We start from the raw sequence: 24,925 nt of genomic DNA, 5'->3' as shown, positions 1-24,925 counted from the left end.
GATTTAGCTCAGCGGCAAAGCGCCTGCCTGGCAAGTGCAAGGTCGTGAGTTTGGTTCCCGGTACCGGAGAAAAAAAAAAAAAAAAAAAAAAAAAACAACAAAGACTCTAGATAGCTGTATACAGCAAGTTATCCCTATATAGTCCAATACTCCATAACAGTGGTCAGTTACCAGTGCAGCTGGCAATTGTCAGATGCTGTTGGTGAGTTGAACCTTTTACAGCTAACATATCACTATGGCATTGTTTTTTATACATCTTGTGGTTATACTTTTCTGCTGGATGTTTCAGACCAAGTTAAGGTGAGATCCATTTTAATCAATTTTTTTATATCTATCAAGGTCAGTTAAATCTCCCAGGATTTAACTTAGAACCAAGTACAGCACCTCTTAGATTGTCTGTCAGTGTCAGCCATGTGGATGAGTCACAGCCATTGCTTGACCAAATTGCTTTCTGTGAAAGCTTAAGAAATTTTTTCTCTCCTGGTGACTCTCTTTAGATGCACTATACATTGCTGAATCACTTTCCTCTGTGGTCTCATAATCTCTTTGATCAGAAAATAAGGTACTCCACCAAGTTATAGGATGTTGCAGCAGAGGTTCTCTTAAAACCTGGGTCCTCCTTAACTTCAGAGGGCTAGGGTCAGTATATTGGCTGTCCTTTTAGTCCATTTATCTCTCTATTTTTTTTTGTCTCCAACCCTCAGTTGTTAAACATCCAGAAGAGAAGATTAATGACATTACACAATAATGGAAGAAGTAGGCTTAATATTACTCTCTTATCTGAATATCAAATACCTTAGAACATAAAATGGAACTTTTTTTTCCTAACAACCATGGATATCCTAATATTTATTTGTTTGGTTTTTTATTTTTTTTGGTTTTTCTCTGGTACCGGGAACCGAACTCACGACCTTGCGCTTGCCAGGCAGGCGCTTTGCCGCTAAGCTAAATCCCCAGCCCCGGATATCCTAATATTTAAATCCTTATAGAATTTAACAGGCAACAGTTACATATTTTTATATAGAAATTAGGAATCAAAACCATATATAATATTGCAGCATGACAATCATGATGCCATTTTGAAACATACTTAAATTTTCATTTTGACATAACATAACCCTTTTAGCCAGTCATCTCTATCTAATACATAAGAAGCTTTTACCTAATTTGTTATCCTTTAATGGGATATACATCACATAAGTTTTTTGTTGAAGGCAGAGTCTTTAACAAGACTGAAAGAAAGTCTTATCACTATAAGCAATCTTTGTTTTACATTTTGGAAGACCTGTACATCTGGAATCATGGATACATGTAATAACCATGAGATTAACACTAATGAATTGCCATACATCTGTGAAAACTTGTCTTAATTTAGTTTTGTACCAAGAACATCTTTTATGAGAAAACCTTATTTTATTTATTTATCTTTTTTTATCTAGAAAACATATTTTGACCAATGACCAAATTATTGGGGGTGTCTACTAAGAGACTATTGAGCTCAATGGGGGCTTCTTATTAGTGAACAAAGGTTGGCCACTCCTCTGTTCACCAATTGGAGTCCTGTCCAATAATCTCTCCCCACTCTTTGGAATTGTGGTTAATTTTTATGATGAACTATGAGAAAGCCAATTTAGATATCACTTAGACCAACTGGTAACTCAGGTGAAAGCATGCTTTTAAGCCTATAACCTAAATTGTATTATGAACAAATGATAAAAGAGAAAAATTGTTGAGCTCAAATGAAAAGGGAACAGCTGTTCACAGAATTACAAACAAACAAGTACAAAGAACAAACAAACATCTTACAAAATCAGAGTGCACTCAAATATATTCTTGACCAAATTGAATTATGGTAACTTTAGTACACTTTTTAGAAATTTTTAATTATAAATAGACTAGTCAGATTTTGTTTGTCAATTAGTAGAGATATCTTATCAGAAGAATTTGGAAAAAAGAAAGAAAGAAAGAAAGAAATAGCTGGGTGTGGTGGCACACACCTGTAATCCCAGCACTCAAGAGGCTGAGGCAGGAGGATCGTTGAGTTCAAGACCAGCCTGGGCTACAAAGTGAGCTCAAGGCCAGGCTGAACTGCATAGTGAGACCCTGTCTCAAAAAGACAAAGAAAAGAAAAGAAAAGAATTTGGAAGGAATACAATCTTTTGTCTATAATGAATATATACATTTATTTATTTATTTATTTATTTTGGTACTAGGAATTGAACTCAGGACCTTGCACTTGCCAGGTGGGTGCTTATGCCACTGAGCTATATCCCCAGCCCTATATTTTATACTTTATTCTGTCTTGAGAATATTGGTAACTTTCAGCTCCTTTACCTCTATATACTCTATCACCTACTGAGACCTTTAATTCCCATTTTGTTTACCATCTCCTGGGCATTCTGGGTCAATTCCTTTGGTTGGCCCAAGATTGGATTTAGCCTCATCCTTATCTATTGGCTGTAGAGTGGTCTTTGAGGCATTACTGTCAAAGGACTGCACACCAGCTCCCTGAAAAGTAGGATCAACTTATGTAGATCTGAGTTCATGGTATAGCCTGACAGCATGCTCTGGTACCCAAATAGGCTGCTTAGCATTCTCTGGAAAAACACAAGCCTACCCTCTACCCCAGGTAAGTAGCAAACTAGGTCCCTTCCATTGTCCAATATGGAGATCACTCCAAAGGACCCTTCCTAGACCTTTTTCTTTTACCTGATGGAATTGTCTTTCTGCTGCTGTACTTACATCTTTTGTAGTATTTAAAAAGTTAATAGTATATACTGCCAAGTGGAGTCTATTATGAGGTATGAATTTTGTAGTGAAATATTCTCCCTTTTGTTTTTGTAATTGAATTTTGATCATACAGTGAGCATGTTGAGCAGTTCCTTGAACTTGAGGGTTATAAGGAGTTCCTGTGGTAAGGGAAATATGAAAAGTTTTACAAAACTTTTGGAAAGCAGCACTTGTATATGCTGGGCCTTTGTCAATCTTAAGTGCCTATGGGCAGCCAAGGGCACTGAAGGCATCCAAGCAATGAGCAATGACATGCTTAGCCACTTCACCAGTGCGAGCAGAAGCAAAAATAAATCCTGAGGAAGTGTCCACTGAAACATGGACCCAGTATAGAGAACCAAATTTAGGAATGTGAGTGACATCCATCTGCCAAAAATGATTGGGGTGTAACCCTCAGGGATTGACCCCCATAGAAGGTGGGGGAAGGTGTATTACACATGAGAAACATCGTTTAACAATTTCTCATGTCTGTTCCCAGGTCAAATGGAACTGTTTGTATAAGGCAGAAGCATTCTGATGAAAGGTGGCATAAGAAGCAGAAGGCTGTTGAATGGCATCTGAGGGAGAAACAGTGACGGTAGCCAGCAATTTGTCTATAGTAGCATTTCCCTCAGTGAGAGGCCCCAGCAAAAGGGAGTGGGAATGTATATGACCAATAAAACAGGGAACATGATGTGACCTTATGACAAATTGGAGAGTGTGAAGTAGATGAAAAGGATCTTCTTGACCAGTGTGTGTAATGGCAGTTTCAGTGTTGCGCATTATCCCACAGGCATAAGTGCTGTCTGAAAAGAGGTTAACTGGAGTGGATGAACGATCCTGCAAGGCCCATACGACTGCTTATAATTTAGTTTTTTGTGCAGAAGAGAAACCCGTAGCCTGTATTCTGGAAGAGGAGGCCGTTACATAACCTCCCCTACCCGAAGATGACCCATCTGTGAAGATGGAGGTGCTTCCTGCTATGGAGACTGAGCTTATTTTTGAAGGGAAGAAAAAGGATGTGAGGGAAGCAAATTGAATTAATCTATGTGAAGGGTAATGACAATCAGTAACACCACAGAAGTTAGCCAATGCAGATTGCCAAGAGGATGAAAATTTCCATGATCGCTCTTGTTGAACCGAAGAGAAGGGAACAGTGATAGTTTGCACCTCATGACCAAAGAGCTGAATTACACACGTTCATCCATGTGTAATTAGTTCTGCCACAGTATCATGAAAGGGAGTAATAGTTTCATGTGGAATACATGGCATATGTAACCATTGAAAAGGACCCTGAGACTGCCGGAGGACCCCAGTGGGCACATACTGAGTTGGGAAAATAATTAAAGGCTTTGGCAGAGATGGGTCAACTCTAGAGAGCTGAGCATTATAAAGAGCCAGATTAACTTTATCTAAGGCAGTTTTAGCCTCTGATGTAAGTGTTCTTGGAGAAGTGGTAGCTGGATCTCCCTTAAGAATGCCAAAGGGGCTGGAGATGTAGCTCAGTGGCCTAAGCGCCTGCCTGGCAAGCACAAGGTCGTGAGTTCAATCCCCAGTACTGCAAAAAAAAAAAAAAAAAAAGAATGTCAAAGAGAGGACTTAAATCATGAGTAGTTTAAGAGCTGGGTGGAGCCAATTAATATTATCAAGTAAAATCTGAAAATCATTTAAAGTTCATTTGAACAGTTTTGGGTAATTTGTCTTTTACCTTGAGGATGGAAACAGCCTTTTAAATTAATCACCCTGGGGCTGGGGATTTAGCTCAGTGGCACAGTGCCTGCCTGGCAAGCGCGAGGTCGTGAGTTTGATTCACGGTACAGGAAAAAAAACAAAAAGTAAAAAATGTATTACAAAAATTAATTAATTAATTAATTAGTCACTTTATGGGGAAATGTAAAGGCTTCTCTTTTAGTGTCAATTGTAATGAGAGAGAAAAACCTGGTGTAATTCCCTGCGAGGCAGAAATTCCCTGGAAAGCTCCATTCCCTGCGAGGAGGAATGCATCTTTTGCATCTTTCCAGATTAGCAATTTAGCATTTTTGCTAGGGTGAGAAGCACTGGCCACCCCCTGCGGGTCTGTAGTGGCCACATCTGGAGGCCATGCTCTAAGCCAGTGGTGCTGGGCAATAACTGAAACCTCTGCACCTGTGTCTCAAAGCACTTTAAATATTTTTCCTTCAATAGGCAGTTCCATCTCGGGGCGATTTTGTTAACCTGTTGAACTCAGTATGTGTCAGAAGATCTAAAACCCTTGGATTCCCTTTCCTTATTTGTGAATTGTCCAATTTTTGCCAAGGGAAGAATGACCAACTGAGCAATACGAGAATCTGGGGTGATTTGAGCAATGTTTTGAGCAGACTGAATTATAACTTTATTTCCCCTGTATAATCAGCATTCATGACACCAGGCAAAACCTGGAAACCTTTTAAAATAAGACTGCTGCAGCCTAGCAGGAGTCCCATTGTACCCTGAGGCAAAGGTCCATAGACTCCAGTAGGAATAATTTAGGGCCCCATTTCAGGATTTAATATGAATCTGGAGGAGGGACTGGGGTCTAAGCCTCTGCTGTCTGTTGTCGCTTGCCAGAGGTCAGAGACATGCTTGGTGATGGAGGGTAAGGCTGGTGAGGAACAGAGAAAGGTGCCCACACTGTTCGATGGGTCCGAGGCAGGCCCCAGTGGAAGTTTCCCAGAATGGGTCGGCCTTTCCTATCAGTTTTGGATTTACACTCATTTGTCCGATGATACCCTCGTTGACACTTTGTACAAAGACTGGAAGGTTCTGTTGAGACAGATAATGGGTGTGCTGCCTTAATCGGTGCAGAAGAGCAGTTTAGGGCAAAATGTCCTACTGCGTTATTAATATCCCTTAGTTATTTCAGGCTGATCAGGCTTGCAGTCTCCCAAAGGAGTGGCTGGCAAAGGCTTAAATAAATGAGACAAGTGAAATGATTTTAGGGCTCCAGGAGGGTTCAACCCTCTCACAGAATTCAAGATCCTCTGGGGTAAGACCAAGACTTCTCTGGGCGGCCTGTATTTATTTGGCTTTCAAACAAAGGAGGGGGATACTGAAGAAAATGCAGGAATCTGGGCAGGACTTGGGAATCACTTTATGAAATTCTCCAAGTAATACTTTATGTTAATTTAGGAGAACTATGTTATCTCCAGGAAGACCTTTACCTCAGGAGTGAGGTGCCTGCAGCTACAGTCTCCTTTTAGTTAACTGGGGTTGGAGCCAAATGGCCTGAGCTGTGGCCTTATGTTGTCCTTAGAGGTGTCCCAACTTCACAGGCCAATACAGGCCTCAACAGGGACCAGTGACTCATAGAGGTTCACTTACTATGAGTCCACTGCCCATCTCTGGACAAGGGCCTAGGCCCCAGGCAAACTCACGAGTAAACATGACAAGCCAATTAGTTAATATTAAATCCTGCTCAGAGCTGCTTCATAGTCTCCATAACCTGAGTGACAGCTGCTGCCAAGGCAGCCCCTGTCCATATGAGGGGCCGATATCTGCACAGATCTGCATCATCTCTGACAGCATAGCCCATTTTTTGTGGGCTCTTAAAGCCTCTTTACACCATTTATTTGCATTTTCAAAGGCCAGTTGTTGAACTATTAATTTGCTAGCTTCTGTGTCACTTATAATCCTCTCACTAGCTTGCAGTAAGCATGCTGCAAAATTTTGAAAAGGTTCATTGGGGCCCTGATAAATGGAAGCCAAATTAAGGGATGCCTCACCCTTTGAGGGAAGTTCCCTCCAAGCCCTGGTGACAGCTATCTTAATTAGCTCATATGCTGGTAATTCGAAGGTAAGTTGATTGTGTGTGGTAGCAAAGGCACCTTCCCCAGTTGGCATATCTTTTGTAATTGCTATGTTGTGAACAGTATTACAAGCTGACTGGTCTGTGCAATATTCAAAGAAATTTCCTTTCCACAGCCAGTAATCACCCAGACTTAAACATGCTTTAGCTTTCCTTTCCAATCATTTGGGCGGGGGGCTGGGGATTTAGCTCAGCAGCAAAGCGCCTGCCTGGCAAGTGCAAGGTTGTGAGTTCGGTTCCCGGTACCGGAGAAAAACCAAAAAAAAAAAAAAACAAAAAACAATCATTTGGACGCCATAATCTGTTGTCCTAGGATTTCTACTAAACTCAAGGTAAAGGGAGCAGTAGGACCATAAGTAGCAACAGCTTGTTTTAACTCTTTTAAGGTTTTAAAAGGGATAGCTTCATAAAGATGTATAGCGTCGTGGATTCTCAGGGACTTGAACTTCAGTAAAATGGTAGAGAGGTTGAAAACCCTCCATGGACTCTCCTGCCCATCTGGCTTCTTTTAGTGTCGATTGCAAGGGAGGCAGAGAAAATGGCTTTACTCCCTGAGAGGCAGAAGTTCCAACCTGTGACGTGGCAAAATTTCCCCAAGCTGAAAAGGCTGAGATTGCTGTCTGTGGCTCAGTCAAATGCAAAGGGGGTGAGGTCAGGTGGAGGTCCTCTGTCCTGATGGGAGGAGAGGAACTGCCCAAGAACTGTATACTGTTTATTTATTTATTTATTTTTTGGTCTTTTTGAGACAGGGTCTCCCTATGCAGTTCAGGCCGGGCTTGAGTTCACTTTATAGCCCGAGCTGCTCTCGAACTCACTGGGATCCTCCTGCCTCAGTTTCCCAAGTGCTGGAATTGCAGGCGTGCACCACCATGCCCGGCTATACCGTTTACTTATACCCTTGGGAGGTTGATGTCAATTTCAACCTCTCTACCCAGCAGTCAGCTAACACGCTGCCACAGCTTGTTTACGTGGCTCCAGGAGCTCCCCATGTTCTCAGGCTGCTTTGTCTTAGCCCTGCATGCATGACTGATTTCCAGCTTCAGCTGCTCCCAACAAGAAAAAAGAATTTTAGGATGGTGACATGAGCACTAACCCACACGGGAGCCTGCCTGCCAGGAGCTGTGGGCTGCTCTGGTCACACATCGTGGCTGTGGCCTGGGCTTCTCGTTGGCCGAGGACGTGACCTCTCCCAGCAGCGGCTTCCTGGGTTGGGCGCCATAATGACTGGTGCTGTCTGCACCAGCTCGGGAGAGAGTGATTCAGGTCGATTTCATTTGCTTTCTGGAAACTTCCGCAGCAGACAGTTTCCCATGTGCCTCAGTGGTGTGTGGGACATCCTGCCTCATGTGCTGCCAGCTGGCTGAGCTCACTGGGGGCCCACGTGGAACTCGAGGTGGCCAGGGAAGCCCCGGGGTGTTTGGATGTGGCCTGGGGAGAGGCAGACAACAGCCAAGCGCCCTGCAGGACAGTGATACCTAGCTGAGGCCGGGGGGAGGAGCTGGGGACAGTAGGGGCTTGGGCGGCAGAGCCTGGCTCCAGAAGGAGCAGCCCAAGGACAGGGTCCGTTGTCATGAGGCCGGGAGCTGTGGTCCGCCGAGCCCAGTGATCCCAGAGCAGACCTGCAGGTCACACACCTGGGCTCCTCTGAGGTTCCTCAGGCTGCCCGGCCGGGCACACAGGCGACAGTGAGTGAAAGCAGCAGGCAGGGGTGGGCGGAGGGGCAGTGCAAGTGCAGAACCTGGCAGGTCCTAAAACTGGAACACGGAGCTGCCTGTGACCCCACAGTGCTACTGCTGGCCAATACCCAAGGGAAATGGGAACGTTGCCCACCCAGAAACGAGCACACAGATGGGTGGCAGCATTGTTCATCACAGGGGCCACGAGCTAACCAAGCAATCCCGGGGTGCAGCAGTGCTCCCGACCGACGGGGAGGGCAGTACTGATGCAGGTGGAGGCCTGACGCTGCCTGAACAGCAGATCCTCGGAGACAAAAGCTGAGCTCGGCTGGAGGGGGTGGGGCGGGCTGGGGGAGATGGGAGAGGTGCAGGGTTTCCTTTCAGGGTGGTGCAGATGTCTCAAAAGTGATTCAGATGCTCGCAGAGCTCTGTGACTGTCCTAAAAGCCATGAAATTGTGCATTTTAAATGGATGGATTGTATGGCATGTGAACCGTACCTCAAAGTGGCTGCGGGGGAGGGGTGCTCGTGGCAAACACGCATGCACAGTGCTTCTAAAGCAACACACTGTGGCTGCCATCACAGAGAGGACGCTCCAGAAGCAGCGAATAGGAACTGCTGGACCCTGAAGCCCAGGGCCAGAAATGGCCGTGATGTCACTCCTGCTACATTTGACAGCTGAGGGAGGCCTGGCCAACCTAGATTCATGGGAGGGGCAGAGATGGGGGCGGCCTGATCCATCGTGTGCACCAACAGTAACGGCTGTGGCTGACCCCAGTTCACAGAGGCGGACACCGAGGCACCTAATCAACCTTGCCCGGCCAGCAGGAGGCAGCGCCTGGCCAGGGACCTGAGTCCTCTGACCAGCTGCGCTCTCAGCACCCTCCACCCCTGCCAGCTAAGTGGGCCCAGGGAGGACTCGGAGCTCCTGTGTTCTCCATGTGCTTCCCCGCCTGGCGCTGTGGCTGACATGTGCCTGACATGGGAAAGATTTATTTACAGCATGGACGGAGCACTTCCTGTGTGCTGGGGTGCTGTCCAAAAAAGTTATAACAGCCTGATGGCGCACGCCTGTAATCCCAGCACTCAGGAGGCTGAGCCGGGAGGATCACTGTGAGTTTGAGGCCAGCCTGTGAGTCTGAGGCAGGAGGATAACCGTGAGTTCGAGGCCACCCTGAACTGCATAGTGAGACCCTGTTTCAAAAAAAAAAGTGCATGAACATGATCTCTTCCCTCAATGTATCCTAACTGTACTTTTACTTTTCACCTAAAGAGAGCACTTTATGGCTTCTCTTTGGTGTATCTAAGTTGCTAACATTGCTATTCCTTTTTTTTTTCTGTCTGAGAAAGGGTCTCACTATGCAGTTCAGGCTGGCCTTGAGCTCACTTTGTAGCCCAGGCTGATCTCAAACTTGCAACGACCCTCCTGCCTCAGCGTCCGTCCCGAGTGCTGGGATTACAGGCGAGCGCCACCATGCCCCGCAGCATCTCTATTCTTGCCCTTGGTACCTCTTGAGTAAATAAGGGTCACTTGGACACAGACACTGCTCCCTGCCCACAGTGTTAAAAGGACATACTGCTGAGCCACCGGCAGGGGGCAGCGTATGCAGCCGGATGCGCGCCAGAGGGTCAAAGAGATGATTCGCCAGAGCCCAGAGACTTTGGCCGCTGCTCCAGCAGCACAGAACATTCTAGAATTCTTCATTTAATGACCAAAGAGCACACTTGTCCTTGGGTAACCGAAACAGAAGAGTGAAACCGCACATGAAGGGCGGGTAGCATAGCACACTTAGTTTTCCCGGTACCCGATGAGGTCACTCTGTTAGAATGGACTCTACAGATGGCTGTGATTGCAGGTTATGTATGGACAGAGATAGGCATTTCTCACTCTCTCCTCTCTTTCTTTCTTCCTTTTGTATGACATTGTCCTTTTTGTTTTGTTTGCGAGACAGGGTCTCGCTATGTAGTGCAAGTTGGCCTGGAACTTACCATGTAGCCCAGATTGTCCTCAAACTCAAGCAATCCTCCTGCCTCAGCCTCCCGAGTGCTGGGGTTACAGGTATGCGCCACCATGCCCAGCATGCTATAGGCATTTTCAGACTGGCTTAATCATTCCTATTGAGAAACGTGCAGAGAGGCAGAGTAGCTTGATGAGCCCTGCAGCACTGGTAAGAGCCGGGCCAGGACTGGGGCTGGTTGCAGACTTCAGTCTCTGCTCTGGACAGCTGGGCAGACTGAACAAGGGAAGATGGGGGTAGCAGGAGTACATGAAACCCCTCCGCCAGCCATCCCTCGTGACCTGTGTCCTCCTCCTCCCACAGCCACCAAGGAACTCAGGGCCACCTGCCCACCCCTCTCCACCTTCTTCTTCCTTTTTGTCGTCTTCGTGGTGTCCACCGTCTTCCACTGCTACCAGCGCCTGGCCCTGGTGCCCACCCCTTGGGCCTCCTCTCCCCGCGTGCTGCTGGCCCCCGGACACCTTCCGAGGGAGGGCATGTTCACCGTCAACGCCATCGGCCGCCTGGGCAACCAGATGGGCCAGTACGCCACGCTGTACGCCCTGGCCAAGATGAACGGGCGGCCGGCCTACATCCCCGCGCACATGCACAACACGCTGGCCCCGCTCTTCCGCATCAGCCTCCCGGTCCTGCACGGCGCCACGGCCGGCAGCGTCGCCTGGCGCAACTACCACCTGGACGACTGGATGCAGGAGCGCTACCGCCACATCCCCGGCCGCTACGTGCGCCTCACGGGCTACCCCTGCTCCTGGACCTTCTACCACCACCTGCGGCCCGACATCCTGCGCGAGTTCAGCCTGCACGAGCACGTGCGGCGCGACGCCCAGGCCTTCCTGCGGGAGCTGCGCGTGGGCGGCGCGCGGCCGCGCACCTTCGTGGGCGTGCACGTGCGGCGCGGTGACTACGTGCAGGTGATGCCGCGCGTGTGGAAGGGGGTGGTGGCCGACCGCGGCTACCTGCGGCAGGCGCTGGACTGGTTCCGCGCCCGCTACCCCGCGCCGGTCTTCGTGGTCACCAGCAACGGGATGGCCTGGTGCCGGGAGAACATCGACGCCTCGCGCGGCGACGTGGTGTTCGCGGGCACCGGCGTGGAGGGCTCGCCCGGCAGGGACTTCGCGCTGCTCACGCAGTGCAATCACACGGTCATGACCATCGGGACCTTCGGCATCTGGGCCGCCTACCTGGCGGGAGGGGACGCCGTGTACCTGGCCAACTACACGCTGCCCGACTCGCCCTTCCTCGAGGTCTTCAAGCCCGAGGCGGCCTTCCTGCCGCAGTGGGTGGGCATCGCCGCCGACCTCGGGCAGAGCAGCCCCTAGCCCTGGACCTGGGCGTCCCTTGACCTGGTCCCCCAAAAGCCAGCGTATGTGGGCTGAAGCATGTGGACCCAGGATCCCTTAGGGAGTTTGAGTTCAGCCACGCGGCCGCTGAGTGACCTTGCACAAATGACTTCACCTCCCTGTGCCTTCGCATGCCAGGACTGGACGAGCTCGCTTCAGGCTGTGCCTAGGAGACTCCTCGGTGCCTTGTAAATGCGTGGGAAGTGCTGGCCGCTGTCCCGGGGAGCTGGCGGGACGTTTGGAAACCTGGAGATCCCACATCACCTCCCGGGAGGCACCGGCAGCCAGGCCGCTCTGCCCTGCAGTCTGGGCGGCTGGAGCTCCGGGCGGCTGGGGTTGAGCCCGGTGTCAGAGGCCTCGGAGTTCAACAGGTGAGGGGAGGCAATCAGAGAGCCCGGGGTGGGGGGACGCTGGCCGGGGCCTGGGCACCCACATCAGAGCCCCCCACCCTGCCCGGCCTCAGCCAGCACCTAGCGCTGCCCTGAGGAGCCCAGTGGGCACTGCGCTGTGGCAGCCCGGACACCGCGGAGTGCGTGGTTTACAAGGCTGGGAGGCGCCAGGTGCTGGGAGCATGGAGCCCGCACCCACTTGTCAGCTGGAGGGGCCTGGTGAGGGGCCGCGGCAGGGCACAGGGCACCCCAGCTTGGGTCTCAGCTCCTGTTACAGCCACTGTCCTGCTGGGTCAGTGCCTCTCGCTGTGGCCTCATTTAACCTCCTCACCTCCCAGGGTCCCACTCCCAAGGCCCAGGGTTGATTCATATTCCCACCTCCAAGCCGGGTGTGGTGGAGCTCGCCCCTAATTCCAGCACCGTGGGAAGCTGAGGCAGGAGGATTCCAAGTTTGAGCCCAGCCCGAGCAATTTAGTGTCCAATGGAGAGCATGTCTCAAGATAAAAAATAAAGAATTTTAACAGGCCAGGGATGTAGCACAGCATGAAGCCCCTGGGTGCGATTCCTAGTAGTAAAAATAAAAGTTCCCACCGCCTTCCTCCCTCACACTGGGAATTAACGTCCTCCGTGAGGGGCAGTGCAGACCTAAGCTGGGGTGACCGGCGTTCCTCGAATGCAGTTCTGGTTTCCTAACTTTGGGGGACTGAAACCCGCGATCCGGAATTGGAGCTGGGCTGCTGCCCATCCAAGTATGTGAGGAGCCCAGCACACGGTCATTTACATTCGTTTAACACTTCCCCCATATGTGCGGTTTAGAAAACATTTTGATCACGTCTCCTTCCCGCTGGAAAGTCTTTCCAAGTTATCTCCGCGTCTCCAGTTCTCAGCTCACTTCTGAGATTGAGCACATTCTCCTTCATGGAGAAAGAATAATGTTTGTGCTCAGAGCTATTTTGGGCCTCAGTCTCCTCCCTTAAGCCTCGGTGTAGTTGTGTAGTGCGGGTTGGGGTGTGAAGGAAGGGGTTGGGGGGCTCTGTCACCTCTCCTGCTGTATAAATCACCCCTAGATCTAGCAGTTTAAATCGATAACAGTTGGGGGTAGTGGTGCACACCTGTAATCCTGGCACTCGGGAGGCTGAGGCAGGAGGATCACAAGTTTGAGGGCCGCCTGGGCTACATAGCAAGACACAGTCTCAGAAACAGTCAAGCTTTCCTGCGGGCTCTGTGGCCAGGTGTGGAGAGGGGCCCTGGGGGCGCTGCTGTCTGACATCCACTCGGGCTGTGCCATCTGAAGGCCTGCTCGGCTGGCTGGGCATCTGCTCCTAGCCAGGCTGGAAGCTGCAGTGTCCTTTGCCGCCTGACCTCAGAGTCACACGCTGTCCCTCCTGCCATCCCCTGGTGCTCAGGAAGCAGCCCTGCTCCCCACGGGAGAGGCCTGTGCCAGAGCCTGATCCTGGGCGCTGGCAGGGAGGCTGGCAGCTGTGCCGCATCAGAGTCCCAAGCCATAGGAAGCGATTGGCCCGAGGTCCTGCTGGCCGGAACTCCAAGATGGAGACGGAGCGGTCCACAGGGCTGATTCCTCCTGGGGACCACGAGGGGGGGGGCTTCCCCGCCTGGCTCCTGCTGCAGCTGGCTGTCTTCTGTGTCTTTTCCTACCTTCTCCTCTGTGTCTATGTCCAGATCTTCTGACTTTTGTTTCGTTTTTTTGGTACTGGGAATTAAATCCAGGACCTCACACATGGTAGGTAAGCACTCTCCCACCGAACTACACTCCTAGCCCTTTTTATTTTTATTTTTCATTTTGAGATAGAGTCTCAGTGCCAGGACTTGAATTTGGGATCCTCCTGCCTCAGCCTCCTGAGTAGCTGGGATTACAGCAAAATTTCCTCCTCTTATAGGGACAGTGGTCATAGTTAGATCAGACCCACCCTAGTGATTAACGATCCTGTCTCTAAACAGTCACATTCTAGGGTACTCAGGGGGCTAAGACTTCAACAACTGAATTTTTGTGGGGGCACAACTCAGCCCAGCTGGCTGCTCTGGATTCCCAGCTCTTCCCTGAGAGCTGGCTGTCAGTCTCCTGCCCAGTGGAAAGTGGAGGAGGAAAGAGTGAAGTTGGGTGTTTACTCTGCCAGGATGGTCACAGCTTCCCGCAGTCGCTGGCCCTCGGGAGCCACACCAGGTCACTGTTGTCCCCACACCCCACCCACAAATTAGTCATCTTGTTTAACACACATCACAGAGCCATGTGACCTGGTGCACACCTGTAATTGTAGCACTCTTGGAAGCTGAGGCAGGAGGATCTCAAGCTCAAGACAAGCCAGGGTAACTTAGTGAGCCCCTGTCTCAACATAAAAAAGTGCTGGGGATGTAGCTCAATGTGAAGCCCAGGGTTCAATCTCTAGTCCTGAAAAGAAAAAATAAAACACCAAACAGGAATCCTGGGGCCCCTGGCCGGTGTCACCCATATTTTGGTGTCACACAAAAGACTTCCTTGTGTTGAGGTTTCACTCGGACATGGCCGAAAGTCTCACGGCTTAGCAGGGTGAGGACTGTGGGCCCCGGAGTACGGTGCAGACAGGCAGTGCGCCTGCCTGCAGTTGCCTTGGGGGACAAGGTTGAAGCCCACTGAGCTGTCCCAGATCCCAGGGCCATTTTCCTGCCCCGGTTCTTTCTCCAACATCTTTGGGGTGGTGTGGGTGAAGACTGGGGAGCCCCTCCCAGAAATGGGGTGATAGCACGGGCACCCCTGGCTCTTGGGAAGTGGGCGGTGCCTGTGATGCACGGAATTTAGCACCTGCTGGCCCAGCGGGCAGGGCACGGGCTCTCCCGCCTGTGTTTGCTGTGCTTCGCTCCTTCAAGGAAGCGAGCAGCTTTTATTGCATCGAAGCCACAGCAGAAGCTGGGGGGCTGCCGGCCGCACAGCCCATTAGCCGGGCGTGGTGGCGCATGCACACATTCATTCAGCAAATATTTACTGAGCTCCTTGCCGAGGCTGCGAGATCCAAGACAGAAGTCGGCCAGCAGGTTGGGCCACTCATCCTTGTCCTTCTCCTCCTTTTTTTTTTTTTTTTTTTTGGTCTTTTTGAGACAGGGTTTCACTATGTGGTTCAGGCTGGTCTTGAACTCACTTTGTAGCCCAGGCTGACCTCGAACTTACAACAATCCTCCTGCCTCAGCCTCCCAAGCTCTGGGATTACAGGCGTGTACCATCATGCCTGACCTCATCCTCATTCTCTGCAGAGAGGAAGCTGGGGACCGAGCCGGTGGGCAGCGCCTCAGCCTGCGTGGGGCCCACGGGACGTGCTTATTCTGGGGAAGCCCTGACCCCCTCAGTTCCTGGGCGGCAGGCCCCGGCATGTGTGGCCTGGTGTGCAGACAGTCGTTGCAGATTTGATCAGTTAAGATGAGGCCCCCTGGAGTAGGGTGGCCCCCAATCCTCTGCGACTGCAGACAACACAGACACATGAGGAGCAAATGCCACAGGATCAGAGGTAGAGGGTGACCCGGGCCTTGGAACGGCGAAGGCACATTTTCCTGCTGTCCCAAGCCACGCGTTGTGTGTTACTCTGCCGGGGCAGCCTGGGAAGGGAAAGGGCTTCACCATGCTGAGGACAACCACGGAGCAAACGAGAATGCCGCGGCTCGGCAAGCAGGCAGACCAAGGGTGCTGGGGGCCACCTTGGTTCTAGAACTCACACTTAGCATGTGTGAGGCCTTGGGTTCAACCCTTAGCACTGTGCGCGCGCGCGCACACACACACACACACACACACACACACACACACACACACACACACACACGAGCAGATAGGAAGCCAGGCGTGATGGTGCACACCTGGGAGGCTGAGGCAGAAGGATCCAAGTCTAAGCCCAGCGTGGGCAATTTAGAAATTTAGCAAACATAAAAAGGGGTTGGTGATGTAGCTTAGTGCAAACGCCCTGGGTTCAATCCCCAGTGCCACAAAAAATACAAAGAAAAGATGATTAAGCACTGAAGTTTTTTCTCTTGGCGCTGGCTGGGGGCCTGTGTTCTGGCCGCAGGGAGCAGTCAGAGCCCAGGAAGACGACGATGGTGTGAGTCCAGCAGGGCGTGAACCTGCTAGGTGTCAGATATGCTGAGTTCATGGTCCCCACGATCGAAGAATGACTTCGAAGGAACAATGGAGGTTAAGAGTAGGACAAATGTCTTGAGAGACGGCTCCCACCTGAGAGACAGGAGGGGACCCGAAAGTGGGCTGTCAGGGAGCCCGCTTCTCAAAGGAAGTTTTACACGGCAAAATCAGGAGGTGGGCACACGTGGGACAAAGCTCTGATCAATCAATAAGATTCCAGGTCTAGCCACGTAGGACTCTGAGCCGGTGGGGTGAGGAGCGCAGGTGTGCCTGGGAAGAGCAAAGACCTTTCTAGGAAGGGACGGATGGGGAGGTCCTGGTCACCCACCGAGCCCTCTGATGTCTATCTAGGCTTCCTGGACAGGGGTTACTAATTATAGTGCAATTTCTAATTTATTGCCTTTCCCCAGGGAGGTGTACAGGCCTGGTCACTCTGTCTTTATTTTGAGGCCTGGCCTTCGGCAGATGCGCCTCTGAGCCCCGCAGGGCCCGGCCCTGTCTGAGTAGGGGAGAGAGAGAGGTAGCTTTCTCCTGCATCTGCGTTGTCACCTTCCCTGTGGGACCCCTGCTTCCCAAGAGAGCAGAGCCAAACAAGGGTGAGAGGGAGCTGGGCTTGGGGTCCTGGTGGGGCTGCACGCTCCCCGGGGGAGCCTACCTTGTGCAGCACCACCGCTGGGCTGTGGATCCGAGGCCCAGCTCAACTGGCTGCAGGGCTGCGCCCCAGGGTTCCCACCCCTCACCCTCCGGCCTGCAGTGGGAGTTGCCTCGGACCTGGCATCTTCCAGCTCAGCAGCTCTGGGCCAAGCCCTGAGTGGAGCCAGCTGGTCCAAAGCTGTGGCTGGGAGGGACCTTGGGATGGGGCGGGATGGGGGGGGACTGGGGGGAGGGGCGGGGCCTGCAGGAAGCTGGGGCGAGGGGAGACAGAGCGCCATGCAGGGCTGATTCTGCACTCCAGCACCCTGCAGGTCTCAGTCCAAATGCTGCTCCTCTCGGAGTCCTCCCAGGAGCCCCTGAGCTTCCCTCTCTCTGCCCCAAGTTTTGTTTCCTCTCTAGTGCCAGTCACAGAGGCACCTCCTTCTCCTGCGTTTGCTCCCTGGGGCCTGTCACCCCATGGGCACAGCTGTACGGGCCTTGTTGTGTCAGGACCTATGTGTCCCCAGCCCACTCGTCCACCATGGTCCTTTATTCAGCCTCAGTGGCAGGCAGGAGGCTGAGGCAGGAGGATTGCCAGGAGTTCTAGGCCAGCCTGGGCTACATAGTGAACTCAAGACCCATCTAAACCGCAAAGCAAGACCCTGTCTCAAAAAGACAAAAACTAACTAAATAAACAGAAGCCCCTCTATCAGAGGAACACATCAGGGCTGGGGCAGCATGAGGGCTTGACTCAAATATAGTTTTATTTTATCCTTTTCTTTATTGAGATAAAGCTCACATTAGCCAGACTGGGTGGTGCACACCTGTAATCCCAGCACTCTGGGAGGCTGAGGCAGGAAGATCAAAAGTTTGAGCTCAGCCTGAGCAATTTAGCAACTTAGCAAGACCCCATCTCAAAATAAAAAAAATTTTTTTTTGTTTTGCTTTTGTTTTTATTTTTATTTTAGTTTTTGTTTTTTGTCTTTTTGAGATAGGGTTTCACTGTGCAGTTCAGGCTGGCTTTGAGCTTACCTTGGAGCCCAGGCTGGTCTCGAACTTGCAACAATCCTGCCTCAGCCTCCCGAGTGCGGGGATCAGAGGCCTGCACCACTGTGCCTGGCTAACAAGCATGGAATGGATGGAATGGCTACTGAACACAAAGAACCTCTCGTGGAGGTACAGTCCAGGGACCACAGGGACAGGGGACAGAGAGAACGACGAAATGCTCCCCACACTTCCCCTGCCTTCCCTGGGCTTTGGGGGGACACAGGCTGACACGTCTGGCCAGAGCGCAGATCCTGAGCAGTGGGTTAAAATCGAGAGCAGGTGTCTAAGTGTCTACAGAAGCAAGTTGGTGACAGAGCCGTGCCATTACCTGAATGCCACTGTATCCAGTGGGCGCCTTGTACCCAAGCCGAAGATAATGAACGCGCAGAAGGCACCACGCTCTAATTATTTCACTGCACGCCACCTTCCGCACCGCTATTGGCTGTGCGCCAGGTGCGTCACGTAGCTGCCCTGTGCATCTCCTTCCACAACAGCATGTTGGCGGCGCAGCGCTGGGCACGAATCTGTTCTCTGCGCCCATCGGCAGCGGCGCCCTCATTCGGCAGCGGAGAGCGAAAGGGCTCGGACCCCGGGCCGGCGGGCAGCGCTGCGTCCCAGCACGCGGGCGGTCTGCAGGGCTGGCTTGGGGGGTCACGATGGCGTCAGATGCCCTCAGGGCAGTTCTGGCGGTCCCCTTTGGGTGGCCGGGGCCAAGGATGCTACATGTTAGGGAGTGAAAATCTGCCTGCATCCCTGTGAGTTCTGAGCGTCACGTTACATTCACGTTGTGACTGGAAAATACAGTTCATGTTTAAGAATTTTTTTAAAATCACAGCAAAAGCACATGGCCATGAATCCTCCTCAGAACCCTCCCCCTGTCCTCCGACACACTTATCCCGTCACTCTTGCGGCTTTCTGCAGCAGTTCTGGAGTCCTCTTTCGTGTCTTTCGTTGTGCTGTCAGGGCTGCTTCAGTGTCCTGGATCGATTCGAAACGTTTGCATTTCCTGGTTATTCTGACTTGGGGGAAGAGCAAGAACTGACGTGGTGCCAGATCCGGTGGACAAAGTGGATGAGGACACAGTGTCACGTTTTTAAGACCCTGGCTTTCTGCTGGGTAGCCCCTGGCCACAACATTGAGCTTTTTTTAATTTTAATTTTAATTTTTATGTATTTATTTATTTGTCTTTTTGAGACAGGGTCTTGCTATGCAGTTCAGGCTGGCCTTGAGCTCACTTTGTAGCCCAGGCTGGTCTCAAACTCACAATGATCCTCCTGCCTCAGCCTCCCGAGTGCTGGGATTATAGGTATGTGCCACCATGCCTGGCATTTTTTTTTTTTAAATACAGGGTCCCTGTGTAGGTCAGGCTGGCCCTGAGTTCACTATATAGCCCAGGCTGGCCTCAAACTCGCAGTGATCTTCCCTACCTCAGCCTCCCAAGTGCCTGGTGCAGTGTATTTTTTATCATACCTCAGAAAGACACTCAGAAAAAGGGACTTTCAGAACTGCTTCAGAAAGTGGCAGTAGCCGAGCATGGTGGTGCACACCTGTAATCTCAGCACTTTGAGGCCAGCCTGGGCTACATAGTGGGTTCAAAGCTAGCCTGCACTACATAGCAAGACCATGTCTCATAAAAAAAAACCCACAAAAAAAACAAAACAAGCAAACATCAGAAAGTGGCAATAGCTGGGCATGGTGGTGCGTGCCTGTAATCTCAGCACTTGGGAGGCTGAGACAGGAGGACTGCTGAGTTCAAGGCCAGCCTGGGCTACATAGCAAGACCCTGTCTCAAAGAGAAAAAAAATATAGCAAGAGCAATGGCCTAAGTTAAGTGAAGGGGAGGATTTTGAGGAAGATTCACGGCACTGTGTCTTTTACTCTAATAAACTTACTTAAACATTCACTGTATATTTTCATCACACTTTCTACAAAGGGGAAGTCTGCTCCTACTTGAGCCCAGCACCTGTCCTGCACATTTTCTGAGCTGCACCTGCCATTTCTCACTTCTTTGACACGAATTCTCGGGAAACCGGGCCCCGCGACCTGCAGTCTGCCTCCCGCTTCCCTGCTCCGGGATGTGGCTGACCGAGTCCTCACCCCGTGGTTCACAAGCACTTTATCCTCCTGTTTCCTGAAAACTGGTGGTGAAGCTGGGTGCCTGGTCTGATTTCTTTTTTTTTTTTTTTTTAAGAGATTCACAGCTGAGCCCCTCCTGTAATTGTAGCCCTCAGGAGGCTGAGGCAAGAGGATTGCCACATGTTTAAGGCCAGTCTGGCTCCATAGTGAGCCCCTACATCTGAAAAAACAAAGAGGGCCCGGCATGGTGGCGCACGCCTCTAATCCCAGCACTTGGGAGGCTGAGGCAGGAGGATTGTTGCAAGTTTGAGACCAGCCTGGGCTACGAAGTGAGCTCAAGGCCAGCCTGAGCTGCATACTGAGACCCTGTCTCAAAAAGACAAAAAATAAATAAATAAATAAATAAATAAATAAATAAATAAACAAACAAACAGCAAGAGAGAGGGGAAGATTCCCGGCTGCTCAGTGAAGCACCTGCTGCTTCGCTCTGGTGCCGAGTGCCCACCGGTCCTTGTTCAGTGTCAGAGTTTCCGGGGCTCCCAAGGCTCAGGCGGTGCCTGCCTCAGCCTCCTGGGTACACTTCCTTATGAGCCCTGTCCACAGGCCAAACAATGTGACCATTCATAGATTGCGGTATCTTAATGGATGCAAAAGGGCAATATCCTGAGTGTTTTTTCAAAGAAGGGAAACTAAGATGAGTTGCTATTTGCCAGGCTTTTTCTCATCTCTCCTCTCCTCTCTTCCCTCCCTCCCTTCCCTTCCTTCCTTCCTTCCTGCTTTCCTCCCTCCATCCCTCCTTCCCTCCCTCTCTACAATTCTAGGGATTGAATCCAGGGCCTTTGAACTGATCTATAACCCGAGCCACTTTTTTTTTTGGAAGACAGAGTCTTACTAAATTGCCCGGGATGGACTTATAATGTATAATCCACCTGCCTCAACTTCCCAGAGTGCTGAGATCACAGATGGTATTCATAGCCTCATCCTTGCCAGATATTTTCTTTTTTTTTTTTTTTTTTTCTTGCCACGTATTTTCTAAGACTTGGCCTGCCTGGTTTTAAATCCCAGCTTCCCGTTGGGGATGGTGACACATACCTGTGATCCCAGCACTCAGGAGGCTGAGGCAGGAGGATCGCTCTGAGTTCAAAGCCAGCCTGAACTACATAGGGAGACCTTAACTCAAAAAAAAAAAAAAAAAAAAAGCCAGGTGTGGTGGTGCACGCCTGTAATCCTAGCACTCAGGAGGATGAGGCAGGAGGATCCTTTCGATGTAGCCTGGGCTACATAATGAGCTCAAGGCCAGCCGGAACTATATAGCGAGACCCTGTCTCAAAAAGACACACACACAAAAAAATCCCACCTCCCCTTGCTGGCTGTGTGGTCTTGGGCAAGTTACTATATCTTTGTGTGCTGTGGTTTCCCACTCTGAACATGGGGCTACTAAAAGTGTGTCCTCTGAATGAGGTCAGTAGATGACAGTCTGCCATAGCTGTTCGTGTTAGGGCACCGAGGGTGCCACTGAGTTGGAGCTGGCCCCCTGGAGTCTGTCCCCTCCTCTGGCGACCTTCCTGGCCTGCGTCGGGGTGGCTCAGGCTGAGTGGCGGCCCAGGAGGGAGGGGAGGGGCCTGAGTCAGGTACACCCTGGGCGGGGCTTCTGTCCGCAGGTGCAGAACTCAGCTGGTTCTTTGGCCTTGAATAAAGAAAGACGGGAGCAGGAGGGAACGCAGAGCCACTGCCCGCCAGGCCCCTGCCGCGCATCCCCGCTTCCTGCAGCCAGAGGCAGGTGAGAGAGGTGGGGGGCTCTGCTCACACCCTGTACCCACCAGTGCGTGCACACGCTCCTGGGCAGAGCTGGCACCAGCCCGACCCCAGGGGCTGGGGGAGCAGGACCTGGCTGGCCCCGGGGACTGCGAATTGAACCCTGGGCTTTCGTGCTGAGCTGCATCCCCAGCGCTTTTTCTTTCTTCTTTTGAGACAAGGTCTCACTAAGGCACTAAATTGCCCAGTCCTCCTTGCAATCCTCCTGCCTCAGCCTTCCACAGTGCTGGGATTATAAGCGTACGCCGGATCACTCCTTTAAACGCAACTGCCCCTCCCCTCTCTGTGCGGGCCATGGCCTCCTTGCCTGTCTCCGGTTTCCAGGAGCCCCGGGACTGATGTGCAGTCAGGAGGGCTGCAGGGCCGCAGTAACCGGATTTTCCGGTTTCCGTCTCTCCTGGGGACAGCAGGGCATCAGCACCCCATCCTCGGGGACCCCCGCCTCCCCCCACTGCCCGCTGTGGCTGGGGAGAGGCTCAGCCCGCCCCGTCCCTGGCCGGAATCTCAAAGCGCAGATCAGTTCCGGGCTGGGAATGAAGTGAGGATTTCAAAGCGGCAGCTTCACATCTCCAAGTTGAGCTTTCTCTCGTCCTGCTGAGATTACCGTGTCCGACCTGCTGGGCACAGGGTGGAGGGCTGCAGCGGGGCAGCCCACAGGAGTGGGGCGACAGCCGAGGGGGCCAGGAGCCGTGGCAGGGCGGATCGTGGGGAGCAGCGGGCCAGCCCTGGACATGGGGACAGCTGGGGACCGGTGAGGTCCAAAGAGGGGAAACAAAGCCGGCCCGGCAGAGAGGAAAGTGGAGAGGACAGATTTCAAAAGAAATTCTCTCCAGGTGTTGGTCCCTCAACTTCTGCAAGGGAACTGGAGGCCACTTCCTCTGTCAGAGTTGGGGTGCACGGGGCTGGGGATTTAGCTCAGCGGCACAGCGCCTGCCTGGCAAGCGCGAGGTCGTGAGTTCGATTTCCGGTACCAGAAAAAAACAACAACAAAGTTGGGGTCCACAACTGGGTGTGGTGACACATGTTTGTAACCTCAGCACTTGGGAGGCTGAGGCAGGAGGATCACAGTGAGTTCAAGGGCAGCCTGGGCTACATAGTGAGACCCTGTCTCAGAGAAACTAAAATAAACAAAGTTGGGGTCCCTTTCTGGCATCCTACTGCAGTGTCCCAGAGGAAGACCCCAGGGGACCCAGATGGAAAAAGGGAGGGACATGACCTCGTGACCTTGTTCCTCCCCGGCCGGAAGGCCAGGCCCCAGTGCAGGATGCAGCTGTAGGAACTACGGGTGGATTGCAGGGCAAACTTCCTGACTCCAAAGAGCTTGGGAATCCCAGGCTCCACCCAGTGCCCGCGAGGCCCAGCTCTGCTCTCAACTCCAGGACTAAGCTGTTAGCTGTTCCCAGAATTCCCTGGGTCGCCGGGACCAGGTTGCTGCCGACCTGTCTCCGGCAGTCACCTCACGGCTTGCCCCAAGCTCCCTAAACTCTTCTCTTAGCTGCAGGGCCCTGGGCCAGCCTTCCAGCCTTGGATTCCCGGCTATGAAACTGTCATGGCTGGAGCCAGGCCTGGTCATCCACACCTGTAATCCCAGCACCCTGGGAGGCTGAGGCAGGGGATCGCAAATCTGAGCCCAACCTGGGCAGTTTGGTGAGACACTGCCTCAAAATAAAAAATTTTAAAAGGGCTGGGGAAGTAGGTCAGTGGAGAGACCCTGGGTTCTATCCCCAGTACCTACAAAAAATAAAATAAACCTCAATAAGATAACATCAGCAGACACACGAGCCCCCATAAAAGTGAGTTTGCAGTATGGAGTCTGCTCCGGGAAAGAGAGGCAGTGGGGTTGTAAGGCGTTTACTGGGGGCTTACTGATCACACAGCTCTGGACCACACAGAGCACAGACAGGGAGAGGCACTTGGCCAAGGTCACACAGCTTCTCTCCTAACCTCAACCTGACCCCATCGCCTACTGGTGGCTCTGTGGGACCCCCACCCCTTCCTCTGCCCAGTCTTGGGTAGGTCATTCAGGGGCCTCTTCCTGGGGGAGGAGGGAAGGAAAGGCCCAGGAGGTAGGGAGACATTGTTCTAGAACATTCAAGCCTTTTCACCCAAAAACCCCCACCCTTATCTTTCTGTTTGCACTAAAGGGAACGTTACCCTCTGTTTAGGAGCCCAGAGAATCAAAGGTTTGATTGTGTTCCAGGACTGTTTTTTTCACCTACTCAGTGCCAGGAAATGGAGAAGAGAGAGAGAGAGAAAGAGGGGGTAGGGAGAAAGAGAGACAGACAGACAGACAGACAAACACAGAGAGAGAGATAGAGAAAGCAAGCAAGCAAGAAAAAGAGTTGAGAGATAGGAAGGAAAAAAACCCACGTGATCCAGGCAAACATTTCCTGAGCACCTACTGTGTGCCCAGCCCAGAGCTCATGTTTCCAATCAATGGGAGAGACACGGGGAATGAGACAGACACATCCTGTACTTCAAGAGGCTGTGTGTGTGTATGTGTGTGTGTGTGTGTGTGTGTAGAGACTGAGACCTACAAAGCCTTACAGCAATCCTCCTGTCTCAGCCTCCCTAGTGGTGAGATTAACATCTGCTGCCATGCCCGGCAATAAGATATTTTTAAAAAGAGAGCGGGATCTATGTGAGATTTCAGTGGCTATGGGCTCCCCCTCGCCCAGCAGCCTCACTGGAGGCTGAACTAAACGCTCACCCTGGCCCAGGCAGGTACAGGGAACACCGGAATAGACCTGGTACAGTGCCAGCACTAGGGCTGGACACTGCCACATGGATAGGTGAGAAGGAAAGAGTCTGGGCCAGCAGACAGAGCCCAAGCGGGGGCCTAGCTCTAAGCTGGTTTAGAGAGTCAAACCACAAAGTTAAATGTTTGTTGTTTTTTTTTTTAGTATCTTTTTTAAAATTTTTATTTTAAAGAGTAAGAGAAGGATAACAATAATGGGGGGGCTTACCGAATTACAGACAAAGTGGTAGGAAATTATCAATGGTTATTCTTTTACATATTATCTACAAGACAGTTTCTCAGGAAAACAAATAGACAAATAATAGTGAGTTACAGACAAAAGAGGTAGGAGATTATCAATAGTTGTTGTACTCTACTTAGGTGTGTTCGAAAGAAAATAAATAGAACTATACATGAGTGACCTATTGAATAATCATTAACTATTCTCAGTGGTTGTTGTAGGAAACACATAATAATAAACATGCATCC

The 24,925-nt window shown here is 51.3% G+C and overlaps 2 protein-coding genes across 2 annotated transcripts in view; both read left to right on the top strand.

Annotated features, from left to right (window-relative positions):
* Window positions 1–12,563, top strand: part of LOC102006400 (galactoside 2-alpha-L-fucosyltransferase 2-like) — a 17,621-nt gene extending 5,058 nt beyond the window's left edge. Inside the window, exon 2 of the mRNA XM_005412939.2 lies at window positions 10,589–12,563. Within this exon, the coding sequence (XP_005412996.1) occupies window positions 10,589–11,604 (1,016 nt within the window). The 3' untranslated portion in view covers window positions 11,605–12,563. The remainder of the gene's footprint in view (window positions 1–10,588) is intronic.
* Window positions 12,564–21,532: 8,969 nt separating this feature from the next.
* Window positions 21,533–24,925, top strand: part of Fut2 (fucosyltransferase 2 (secretor status included)) — an 11,178-nt gene continuing 7,785 nt past the window's right edge. The window contains exon 1 of the mRNA XM_005412938.2: window positions 21,533–21,664. The gene's annotated coding sequence lies outside the window, so the exon portion shown is untranslated. The remainder of the gene's footprint in view (window positions 21,665–24,925) is intronic.

This window comes from Chinchilla lanigera, unplaced genomic scaffold (genome assembly GCF_000276665.1).
Source record: "Chinchilla lanigera isolate Chin_1 unplaced genomic scaffold, ChiLan1.0 scaffold00158, whole genome shotgun sequence".
Lineage (NCBI taxonomy): Eukaryota > Metazoa > Chordata > Mammalia > Rodentia > Chinchillidae > Chinchilla > Chinchilla lanigera.
Note: the sequence above shows the minus strand (reverse complement) of the source record. Positions and strands in the feature narration are given on the sequence as shown.